General features: G+C 45.3%; 1 protein-coding gene across 2 annotated transcripts in view; it reads left to right on the top strand.

Moving 5' to 3' along the window:
* The window catches only part of LOC138821468 (tuftelin), a 50,472-nt gene extending 39,914 nt beyond the window's left edge, over positions 1-10,558 (top strand). For both annotated transcript variants that reach the window (XM_070013714.1, XM_070013715.1), the window contains 4 exons: positions 3,827-3,932; positions 5,194-5,277; positions 7,769-7,869; positions 8,849-10,558. In XM_070013714.1, the coding sequence (XP_069869815.1) occupies positions 3,827-3,932; positions 5,194-5,277; positions 7,769-7,869; positions 8,849-8,912 (355 nt within the window). In that variant the 3' untranslated portion in view covers positions 8,913-10,558. The remainder of the gene's footprint in view (positions 1-3,826; positions 3,933-5,193; positions 5,278-7,768; positions 7,870-8,848) is intronic.
* The last annotated feature ends 1,290 nt before the right edge of the window (positions 10,559-11,848 follow it).

The following is an 11,848-nucleotide window of genomic DNA, read 5'->3' on the forward strand; positions in this document are numbered from 1 at the left end:
AGCATATAAATACTCATCATCATTCCCTAAACAAAGTAGTATAACAACTATATAATTTGCATGCTATTTACATATAATTTACATAAGTAATCCAGAGCAGATAGAAACTATATGGAAGGATCTGCATAGGTTATATGCAAAAACATCATTTTCTGTAAGCAACTGGCATATTTCATGGGGGGTCTTGAAACTGTCCCTTGGATATATTAGAGATGGCTTTTTTTTTTTTTTTTTTTTTGGTGCCTGTACTAGGGTGTGAACTCGGAGCCTCAACGCTATCCCTGGGTTCTTTTTTCAAGGCTAGTGCTCTACCACCTGAGTCCAATTCCACTTCTGGCTTTCTGGGTAACTACTTGGAGATAAGAGGCTCATGGATTTTCCTGCCTAGGCTGGCTTTGAACCTCAGTTCTCAAATCTCAGCCTCTTGAGTAGTTAGGATTATAGCATGAGCCACCAGCGTACAGGTGGGATGGGATTTTTTTTAAAGTACTTCAGTATTGGAGGTTCTGAGGGGCAAACCAAAAGAAGGGAGGAGCAAAAGACAAAAAGGATTAGACAATCCCAAACCAAGTCTTGGGAATGGCAATTGATAGCCATCTACTGACTTTTTTTTTTTTTTGTCGGTCCTGGGGCCTGAACTCTGGGCCTGGGTGCTGTCCCTCAGCTCTTCAGCTCAAGGCACTTGAGCCACAGCACCACTCGTGGTTTTTTCTGCTTATGTGGTACTGAGGAATCGAACTCAGGGCCTCATGCATGCAAAGCAAGCACTCTACCACTGAGCCATCTTCCCAGCCCACCTACTGACTTTTTTTTTTGTTTGTCTATTTGTTTTTTGCTGGTCATGGGGCCTAGCTCTGGGCCTGGGCACTGTCCCTCAGCTCTTCAGCTCAAGGCTAGTGCTCTACCACTTTGAGCCACAGCACCACTTCCAGCTTTTTCTGCTTATGTGGTGTTGAGGAATCAAACCCAGGGCCTCATTCATGCAAGGCAAGCACTCTACCACTGAGCCACTTTCCCAGCCCCCCATCTACTGACTTTATAGATACGAGGAGACTAAGAAATAGGGCATTGGATGGCTATGGGTGAAGACATAGAATGTTCACATTAAGGAAGGATGTGGGTTGCTCCGATTGCATCGTTCTCTCCACTTTGCGAACTGCCTACCCTCTGGCAGCTTGCACTTGTCAGCTTCCTAAAGCAGAACTGCAGAAGTAGCCTTATACCATGGGTCCAAGACCCTGAACGCTCTCTCAAGTGTCCTGCTCTGCTACTCAAAACACTCCAAAGCCAAATGTGTAGGTTTCCCACAGCAAGCAGTTCTCTGCTGACACCTAATGGATGTCCTAGAATTTAATTCTGTTCAGACACTACAGAGTTAGTGTAGACCCCATAGGTTAAGGGTTCAGGTCCCGTAAGATGGCCCTTGCTTTAGTTGTCAGTCACAAATAGTAAGTTGTAGGGAATACACTCTTCTACCATCTGGTATAAATGAGTTCTCTGTGCTGCCTCCTTAGGTTTGGTAACTTGTTATAATGATTTTGGTGGTGGTGGTGGTGGTTGTGGGGTTTGAACTCAGCTTAGGCAGTCCCTCAGCTCTTCAGCTCAAGGTGAGCACTCTACCACTTGAGCCACAGAGCCATTTCCTGTTTTCTAGTGGTTTACTGGAGATAAGTTTCTCATGGCCTTTCCTGCCCAGGCTGGATTTGAATTGTGATCCTCAGGTCTCAGCCTCCTGAGTAGCTAGGATTACAGGCGTGAGCCACCAGCGCCCAGCTTTATGACTTTTAAAACTCAGGAAACACTTAATATTACTGGCATATTATCAAAGATATTATAAAGGGTTCAAGTGAACTGAGAAATGCAGCAGTATGTAGGGAGAAGTTCAGAGGGGTACTGTCCATTGGAAGTCCAGGTTGCTGCTGCTTTGGCACATGGATGCACTCACCAACCTGGAAGCTCTCTGAATCCCTTTGTAAGTTTTTTTTTTTTTTTATTAGATGTTCCCTTATGTAGGCATGATTGATTAAATTGTTTGCCATTGGTAATGAACTAAATCTTTAACACCCTACCACCTCACTCCTCCCCAGAGGTAGGAGCATGACTGAAGCCTCCAATCCTTACATCATACTTTGAATTTTCTGATGAGTAGCTCCCAACCCAAAGCTATTTAAAGACCCCAGCTACCAGTTACCTTGTTAACATATAGAAGCAATACTGGGGATTGATCTAGGGCCTCACACTTGCTAGGCAAGCCCTCTACCACTTTAGCTATACCCATAGCACACAAAAGATACTCTTTTTTTTGGGGGGGGGGTCCAGTCGTGGGGCCTGAACTCTGGGCCTGGGTGCTGTCCCTCAGCTCTTCAGCTCAAGGCTAGCGTTCTACCACTTGAGCCACTGCGCCACTTCCGGCTTTTTTCTTTTTTTTTGCTTATGTGGTGCTAAGGAATCGAACCCATGGCCTCAGACATGCAAGGCAAGTGCTCTACCACTGAGCCAACTTCCCAGCCCAAAAGATACTCTTTATCATTCCTAGAGACAGGAACTCCATGTCAAAAACTGGTCAGAGACCTTTTTTTTTTTTTTTTTTTTTTTTTTTGCAGGTCCTGGGGCTTGAACTCAGGGCCTAAGCTCTTGTGCCACTTCTGGCTCTTTCCACATAGTTTATTGGAGATAAGAGACTTTCCTGCCCAGGCTGGCTTTGACTTAATCCTCAGATCTCAGCCTTCTGAGTAGCGAGGATCACAAGTGTGAGCCACCAGAGCTGGGAAGGTAGCTCAGTGGTAGAGTGCTTGCCTCACATGCATAAGGCCTTGGGTTCGATTCCTCAGCACCACATAAGCAGAAAAAGCTGGAAGTAGTGCTGTGGCTCAAGTGGTAGGGTGCTAGCCTTGAGCTAAAGAGCTGAGGGACAGTGCCCAGGCCCAGAGTTCAGCCCCCACGACTGACCAAAAAAAAAAAAAAAAAATGTGAACCACCAGCAGTGCCGGCTAAGAATATATTTCTTATTGCACTTCATAGCTCAATGTGCTTAGAATGTAAAAGAAGCAATCATGGCATTGGTGGCTCACACCTATAAATCCTCAGATATCAGGAGACTAATATCTGAGGATCTTGGTATGAAGCCAGCCAGGCAGAAAACTCATCGCCAATAAACTACTTAGAAAAAGCCAGAAGTAGTGCTGTGGTTCAAGTGGTAGACTGCTAGCCTTGAGCAAAAAAGCTCTGAGACACTGCCCAGGCCATGAGTTTAAACCCCAGGACTGGCCAAAAAAAAAAAAAAAGAATATGAAGGAAGCAGCAAAGGTTAGGATCAGGAGCCTTAGAAACAGTTGTGTGGAGCAGCAGCAGCTTTAAGGATCTTCAAATCTTATCTCTCCACTGCTAGAAAATCCCTGCCTACAAGCTTGATAGTGAGTGATATAGTAATACCACTTCCTACTTGAATCATCAGGAGGCAGTTAACTTCCTGACAGCTTTAGTATGGAGAGCTTTTCTTGTGTTAATATAAAAATTGTTTTCCTGGAGCCTGTTGGTTCTAATTTTAGCCTCTAGAGATGTCCAGAATGACTTAATCCCTTCTAACCTTCCTGAGCCATACTTCTTCATCTGGACTTAATGATGTCTGAAGATACTTCCAAGGTACTTCCGAGGTGTGAGAGCTAAAAATGTATCCCACTATCAGTTCCTCAGGGCACAGTGTGGGAGAAGCAGGCCAGGGGAATCACCTTGGGTAGGAACTTTCTAAGCAAAAGGCTCTTTCTATTAATGAATAGAGAGGACATCTTTTTCCCTTGCTCTTCAGCTTTGTGGTCTTTATTCCCAGGGCTGCTACCCTGGAAAAAGAAGTGGCTGGCTTGCGGGAGAAGATTCATCACTTGGATGACATGCTCAAGAGCCAACAGCGCAAAGTCCGGCAAATGATAGAGCAGGTAAACAGGGTCAGATCTTAACCTGCCCTGGGTTATTAACCTAAGGCTGTGTCTTCGTTTATATATTCTCCTAGGCAGTTTGGCTTATGCTTGTGTGTTCTCATAAGGCATTTATAGCAACCCATTATTAGGGTTTGAGTTACTAGGAGTTTGGGGGTCATTTGGCCTTTGCTTTCTGATTGGAAATGAAGAATTAATTCTCCCTTATACTCTGAAGAAAGTGCTGATAAAATTAATAATGAAGCTCCCCCGAACCCTGTTCCCCCCCCTCTTGGCTCACACCTGTAATCCTAGCTACTTAGGAGGCTGAGATCTAAGGATCACAGTTCCTAGCCAGCCCAGGCAGGAAAGTCCATGTGACTCTTACCTCCAGTTAACCACTAGCAAACCTGAAGTGGCTTAAAGGAAAAGAAAACCTGTGGCTTAAAGTGGTAGTGCATTAGCCTTGGGCAGAAAAAGCTCAGGGATAGCACCCAAACCCTGAGTTCAAGCCCCATGTTCTATGTTTTTGGGCCTCATAGTAGATCTTCTGAGTTATCTTGCTTGAGCTTTATTAGAGTACAACATTCAGGATATATGCTGAGTTGCAAAATTGTTTTGCGAACTTAGAACCCCAAACTGGGAGGGCACATTTCCTTCATGTCAGTTCCATTTGTATCTGCTTCATTTACTGCCATTTCCATTGTCTAGAACAAGGACTATAATATGGTAAGCACTCCAGAAATATTTACTGAATGAATGACTTGTTTTCTATAGCCAAATTGCAATGAGTTTGAATCATCCATTTTGTATTTTGGAGAATGAGGGTGTTATTCTCCTCTCACTCCACCTCTTCTCCCACCTCCAGTATAATTAAGAATTTAACATTGCCGGGCACCAGTGGCTCACGCCTGTAATCCTAGCTACTCAGGAGGCTAAGATCTAAGGATCCTGGTTCAAAGCCAACCCCGGGCAGGAACATCGGTGAGACTCTTATTTCCAATAAACCACTAGAAAATGGGAAGTGGTGCTGTGGCTCAAGTGGTAGAGTGCTCACCTTGAGCTGAAGAGTGCAGGGACACCGCCCAGGCCCAGAGTTCAAGCCCCACAACTAACAAAAAGAAAGAAAGAAAGGAAGGAAGGAAGGTAATGAAGTCACGTGATAGTTGCAGAGCTTTGCTTTTCACCTTTGCTGGCTTGTCCAGCAGCTGGGGTGAAGTTTGGTGAGTATGTAGCAAATCACTGGAAAATGAACCCTAATTAATCTCCTACATCTTTGCAGCTCCAGAATTCAAAAGCTGTGATCCAGTCAAAGGATGCCATCATCCAGGAACTCAAGGAAAAAGTTGCCTACCTGGAGGCAGAGGTTTGTATCCTGGGCAGCCCCAGTAGGAAACAGCACTCTTGAGAAACCTGGCCAAGGAGGGTGAAGTATGGAGGGGTCTTGTTCCCATCCAACTGATGTTCAGAAGAGAGTATCTGGGATGATTGCTCTGTGGTCAGTTTAGTTGAGCAAACATTTTCTGAGAACCTTCAGGAAGTTGTTTATAGTGATTAAGGCCTGCTCTCAAGAAACATAGCAATATGATGTAAGCCTCTTGCCAAAGCAAATTCTGACCATGTGGCCTTTGCAGTGAGTGAGCAGAGGAGCCTGGCTTTGAAGGAAGAGGAGGCATTCTGTAATTGGAGTCCTTTCCATAGCTACAGTGTTGGGCTCAATTAGCTACTGAGTTGTCCTCCTAGTCTAATTTCTGGTTTGCTAAAGAGCTTCTCCTGGAGTGTGTTGACTACCTGAAGATAACTTTGCCAGCCACTGTGTAAAGATCCCTGTAGAAGGGAAGACAACTGAAAACCAGGATACTTTGTTTTTTTTGCTGGTCCTAAGGCTTGAACTCGGGGCCTGGGCTCTGTCCCTTAGCCTCTCTGTGCTCAAGGCTAGCCCTCTACCACTTGAACCACAGGACCACTTCCAGCATTTTCTGTTTATGTGGAACTGAGGAATCAAACCCAGGGCTTCATGCTAGGCAGGTACTCTACACTGAGCCACATTCCCAGCCCCCAGGATTCTTTATCTGTGTGAGTGTGTGAGTGTGTGAGTGTGTGTGTGTGTGTGTGTGTGTGTGAGAGAGAGAGAGAGAGAGAGAGGGAGAAAGAGAGAGAGGGACTGGGATTTGAGCTCATGCCTTACATTTGGTTGGCTTGCTTGTTTGGCTGTTGCTTTACTATTAGTGCCACATCTCCAGCCCTTGCTGGTTATTTTAGAGATCAAGTATAACAGACTTTTCTGTCTGGGCTGGCCTTAAACCATAGCCCTCCAGATCACAGCCTTCTGAATAACTAGGATTACAGGCATGAACCACGAGCAGTGGCTATAATTTAGTGTCTCTCTCTTTTTTGGGGGGGGGGTCAGTTGTGGGGCTTGAACCCTGGACCTCAGTTCTTCAGCTCAAGGCAAGTGCAGTCTACCACTTGAGCCACAGTGCCACTTCTGGTTTTCTGGTGGTTAATTGGAGATAAGAGTCTCAATGACTTTGTGGCCCGGGCTGGCTTTGAACCGTGATCCTCAGGTCTCAGCCTCCTGAGTAGCTAGGATTACAGGCGTGAGCTACCAGCTCCTGGAAATTTAGTGTCTCTTAAAGGTGGACATCCTTTGCAGGCATGAGGCCCTGGATTCTATTCCTTAGCATCACATAAGCAGAAAAAGCTGGAAATGGTGCTATGGCTCAAGTGGTAGAGTGGTAGCCTTGAGCTGAAGAGCTGAGGGACAGTGCCCAGGCTGAGTTCAGGCCCCATGACTGACAGAAAAAAAAAAAGGTGAGCATCTTCTTGTCACCATGTGAGAGGTGTGCTGCATGTGCCCAGCTATAAAAGTTTACTTTTAGGAAGTAGCGCTGTGGCTCAAGTGGTAGAGCGCTTGCCCTGAGCTGAAGACCTGAGGGATAGTGCCCAGGCCCTGAGTTCAAGTCCCACAACCAACAAAAATAAAATAAAAAATAAAAGTTTACTTTTAGACTTTGAAAGCAAGAGTTAGAAATGGAATATACTTTTTTTTTTTAAAGCTGCTAATAGCCAGGCACTGGTGGCTCATGCCTGCAATCCTAGCTACTCAGGAGGCTGCGATCTGAGGATCATGTTTCAAAGCCAGCCCAGACAGGAAAGTCCATGAGACTCTTACCTCCAATTAACCACCAGAAAACTAGAAGTGGCGCTGTGGCTCAAGTGGTAGAGTACTTGCCTTGAGCTGAAGAGCTCAGAGTCAGCACCAGAGTTTAAGGCCCAGAGTTTAAGCCCCACAACCGAAAGAAAAGAAAAGAAAGCTGCTAATAGGGCTGGGAAGGTGGCTTAGTGGTAGAGTGCTTGCCTAACATGCATGAAGCCCTGAGTTCAATTCATCAGTAACACATAAATAGAAAAAGCCAGAAGTGGTGCTGTGGCTCAAGTAATAGAGTACTAGCCTTGAGCAAAAGAAGCTCAGGGACAATGCCCAGGCCCCAACTTGAACCCCAGAACCCCCCACACACAAACACACACACAAAAAAATGCTGATAATACTTCACTAAAATAAGATAGCTTATTGGAAAGGCAAGTGAATATGTCAACTTATGACAGGAACTATTTACAGGGAATATATAATGAGCAGATACAGGAAATGGTCAGCATTACAGGATTATTGAGCAAGTATCAGAGAAGAGAGCATTCTGTAATGATGAAGGTGAAAGGAGGGGACTCCCAGTGGTAGCATGTAGAAGTAGGAATGATAACAATACAAATACAGAGGAGAGACCAGAGGAGCTCCCTAAATGTAACCCATGAAAAACCATAGAAAGGCCCATCGTAACCTCCACCTTCTGTTACAGAATTTAGAGATGCACGATCGCATGGAACACCTCATAGAGAAACAGATCAGTCATAGCAACTTTAGCACCCAGACCCATGCCAAAACAGAGAACCTGGGCAGGTGAGTATATATGTACAGAATGGGCCTGGGCAGGAAAGGAAGGGAAGAAGAAAAGATCCATGCAAAGCATTCAGTGCCAAGGCAAGGACAAGCTCTTTAAAATCAAGTTTCCGGGGCTGGGGGTTTAGCCCCAGCGGAAGGGCGCCCGCCCGGCACGCGCAAGGCCCTGGGTTCGGTCCTCAGCCCTGGAAAGAAAAAAAAGAAGAAAAAAAAATCAGTTTTCCTCTTAGCCTCTGATCGAGGCAATTCTACACTAGAACCATATTCTAAGTTATTTAGTGCGGGGCCTCATACTATGAACCAAAGAGGACTATGAATGGTGTCCACAGGTATGTGCTAAAAGTGTAAACAAAAAGTATTTGTCTTTTTTTTCATATTGCATCTGTGTATGTATAATATTTGCATATTCTTGAGAGGTTCTTTGGCTTCCAAAGAACCTCTTCTTTGGGCCCCAAATCTTGAAAAAGAAAAAAAAAATCAACTATCACATCTATCCCCACTTTATTTGTTTAACTGCCTTTCCCTGTATCATCCCTGCCACCAGATAAATGTATTATGCTCCAAATCTTTTTGATGTTTCTGAAAATTACTGTGTCTAAGCACTTATAGCTTGGGTGATCAGCCAACCAAAACGTGTAGGATTCCAGAGGCAAATGTGGAGGAGAGGCTAGATGCCGGTGGCTCACGCCTGTAATTCTACCTACTCAGAAGGCTGAATTCTGGGGATCACAGTTCAGAGCCATCCTGGGCAGGAAAATCCATGAGACTCTTATCTCCCCCAAACCGGAAGTGGTGCTGTGGCTCAAAGTGGTAGAGTGCAGGCCTTGAGCAAAAAAGCTCAGAGACAAGAGCCCAGGCCATGAGTTCAAGCCCCATGACTGACCTCCCCACTGCCCCCCAAACAAAAAAAAATGGTAGGAGAGGCTTTGTGAATGGTGGGCAGTAACAGAACACTCAGTGTTTCTAACTTTCTTTCCAGTGTTAGGATATCGAAGCCGCCCAGCTCTAAGCCCATGCCTCTTATCCGAGTGGTGGAAACCTGAGCTGTAAGGAGATGGACGTGACCATTGAAGCTGCCTCTCGCCTGGGAGAAGTCCACCACCCCTGCAGGCTTTTAACACGGACTCTGAGTTCCTGATTATTTCCTGGCTGCACCCAGGCCTTGAGGCTCACATGTGCCACTAGTCCTAAGTTCCTTCCTGTCCTGATTGCTGGGCAGATGGCTTGTGAGTGCCTCCTCTGGTCACCACAGCCCTTTGAACGATGCTATCCTGACAGAAGGGACCACGCAGTGTCCTATTCCCTATTTTTTCCCCTGTAGCAGAGCCTCCCCTCTGTTGGACTTTGGAGTCCAGGTTCAGGCAAGATGACAAGATTGGTCTCAGCCCAAAAAGCTGGAAGCAAAAAAGTCCAGAGTGATTGGGGAAGCACAAAAGTCCAGAGTGATTGGAGTGTATCCTAGAGGGATGAAGTTCCTTCTGTTAACACAGCTTAGTTCTTAGCAACAAACTGTTTATCTGCTTACTCCACCCTCAGCCCATGCTGACCTAGGCCTCCTACTGACAGAGGAGGGCAACCTGTCCAGGCCCAGTCAGTCAGGGAGCCTAAACTTAGAGTGGACAGCCTTGTCTTTCTGCAGACAAGGAAATGTACACTCAGGGAGGAGTTTTGAGCAGGAAGATTTTCTAGGCCATGGACAGATATGTGTGATTTCTCTCTGCTGTGAAAACTCTAAAATCTCTTAGGGTTTTCCCCTATTATAGTACACACCAAAAGACACATCTCAGTCTTCCTGATGCAGAGCCTAAAAACTCTTTTCACAGAGTTGCATCTCTCCCAGAAAAGCTCTCATCCTATTTATTTTGCTAAGTTATTGGTGGTTTTGCTTACATCTCATAATTGATTTAATACCAAAGTTCTATAGCCTTCTCTTGAGATATTTGGGCTTATATGAAACTGAGAACGTGTTCTCATTGGTGGTGTTATTTCAGAATACTGTGGTGATGAATCTTCCTCTGCCTTTCCTTCCCCTACCTGCTCTCCCTTCCTCCTCCATAGTGGATCTGTGCCTCAGGAAGGCAAGCATCTTCCCCTGTGGCATTGGGGACTGAATGCATGCAGAGGGAACAATGATCAAGACTCTTCTGGATGGAGGGGTGCTTTCCCTAAGCTCTCTGAACCCCTTTACTCCATGGTTGGTCTTTATCCTAACTCTGAATGAGCTTGCAGTTTGTCATCTTTTCTTTAGGACTTTTCTGCAGCCTTAAGAAGAAGACAAGCATCAGAGTGTGATACTATAGGAAACAGAAAATTTTAAAATAAATAGGGATTTAGTCTTTGACTCTACTTGGGCTTATGTCAAGAATTAAAGCCTTACGTGTGTGTGTGTGTGTGTGTGTGTGTGTGTGTGTGTGTGTGTGTGTGTGTGTGTGTGTGTGTGTGTGTGTGTGTGTGTGTGTGTGTGTGTGTGTGTGTGTGTGTGTGTGTGTGTGTGTGTGTGTGTGTGTGTGTGTGTGTGTACTGGATTCCCATGCTGGCCTTGTCTATATTAGTGTTTTGGGACAGCAGACAGATGTCTCATTTGTAAAATGAGGGGGTGGGACCAATGATCTCCCTGTCCCAGTTCTTAAAGTTTGTTTTCTGTAATGTAGTCTTTGTGTGGTGAATTTAATAAATTATGTTAATGTGTCTCTTTGACTTCTTGGTCTGATTATGTTTCACTTCTTCACTTCTGGGGAGGATAAAAGAACATAATTTAATCTCTCTCTCTCTCTCTCTCTCTCTCTCTCTCTCTCTCTCTCTCTCACACACACACACACACACAAACACACACTGAGTTTTGAACTCAGGGCTTTGTGCCTTTCTGGCAGTACTCTACCACTTGACCCATGCCTTCAGCCTTGCCTTTTGCTGGATATTTTGGGGATGGAATCTAACAAACTTTTCTGTCTGTGTTGGCCTCAGATCCTCCAGATCTCAGCCTCCTGAGTATACAGGCATGAGCCACTGGCTCCAACTCATAATTTAGTGTCTCTTGAAGGTAGGCATTCTCCTGGCAACATATGAATGATGTGATCCTTAGGTCCCAGATGCTATGGCATGAGGATGCTGTGGCATTTACAAGAGTTAGAAGCAGTCCAGTTCCATGATCTGAGTCCTCATTGTAGAACATGGCCCCTTAACCTTAGCTTGGACCCTATCTAGGACAGGGGCCTAGCACAATCCCTAAGCTTAGCCACTCAGTGTCCTCATTTAGAGAATAGGTGATCAAGAAGTAGAGGTCTTGAGATTGCATGGAGATACGCCAATCAGAACTGGAGCTAGGTGAGCAACTTACCTCCTTTGCAGAAATGAAAAACACTGGAAATGCTGACTACAGCTTTTTGAAGGTTCAGTGTGTAGCTATCTGAGTATCATTCAATTAATTCAATGATTTTTTTTTTCTTTCTGCCAAAAAGCTGGTTGACTGCAGAGCCAAACTGGGACATAGCTGAATTTACACCAATCTTGTCTGGGCTAAAGAAACCGGAAACAACCCTCCCAATCTCTGGCTCTGATTCTAGTTCCCTTTTGTGCTTCAGTTCAGAGTGTCCCCCCTCCCCCTTTCTCTGATCACTTTTCCTATCTCTTGCTCCTCAGCTAATTCACACTGTAAGCTTCAAAATACGTTTTGAAGACCCAGATTTGTTTTCTGACACCCTGAGTTCTCTTCTTCCCCTGGCAGTCTTGCTTGGCACAAGTCTATCTAGACTGTACTTGTCTTGGAATATGAATAGGATGGAAGCAGGGCGGGGCTGGCTGCAGAAGCAGGAATGAGTATACTGCCCGCAGGAAAGGAAGGCTATCCCGTTGGGCCTCTCGGGCTCTGGGGGAAGGGGTGGAGATTTCAGTTGGAGATAATGAAGTGAAATGTTCTAGAGACTAGAAATGGGGCTTTAAGAAATTCCTCAGACAAGCCAGGCAAGTGACTCATGCCTGT

Source organism: Dipodomys merriami, unplaced genomic scaffold (genome assembly GCF_024711535.1).
Source record: "Dipodomys merriami isolate MVZ:Mamm:240054 unplaced genomic scaffold, mDipMer1.0.p SCAF_92, whole genome shotgun sequence".
Taxonomy (NCBI): Eukaryota; Metazoa; Chordata; class Mammalia; order Rodentia; family Heteromyidae; genus Dipodomys; species Dipodomys merriami.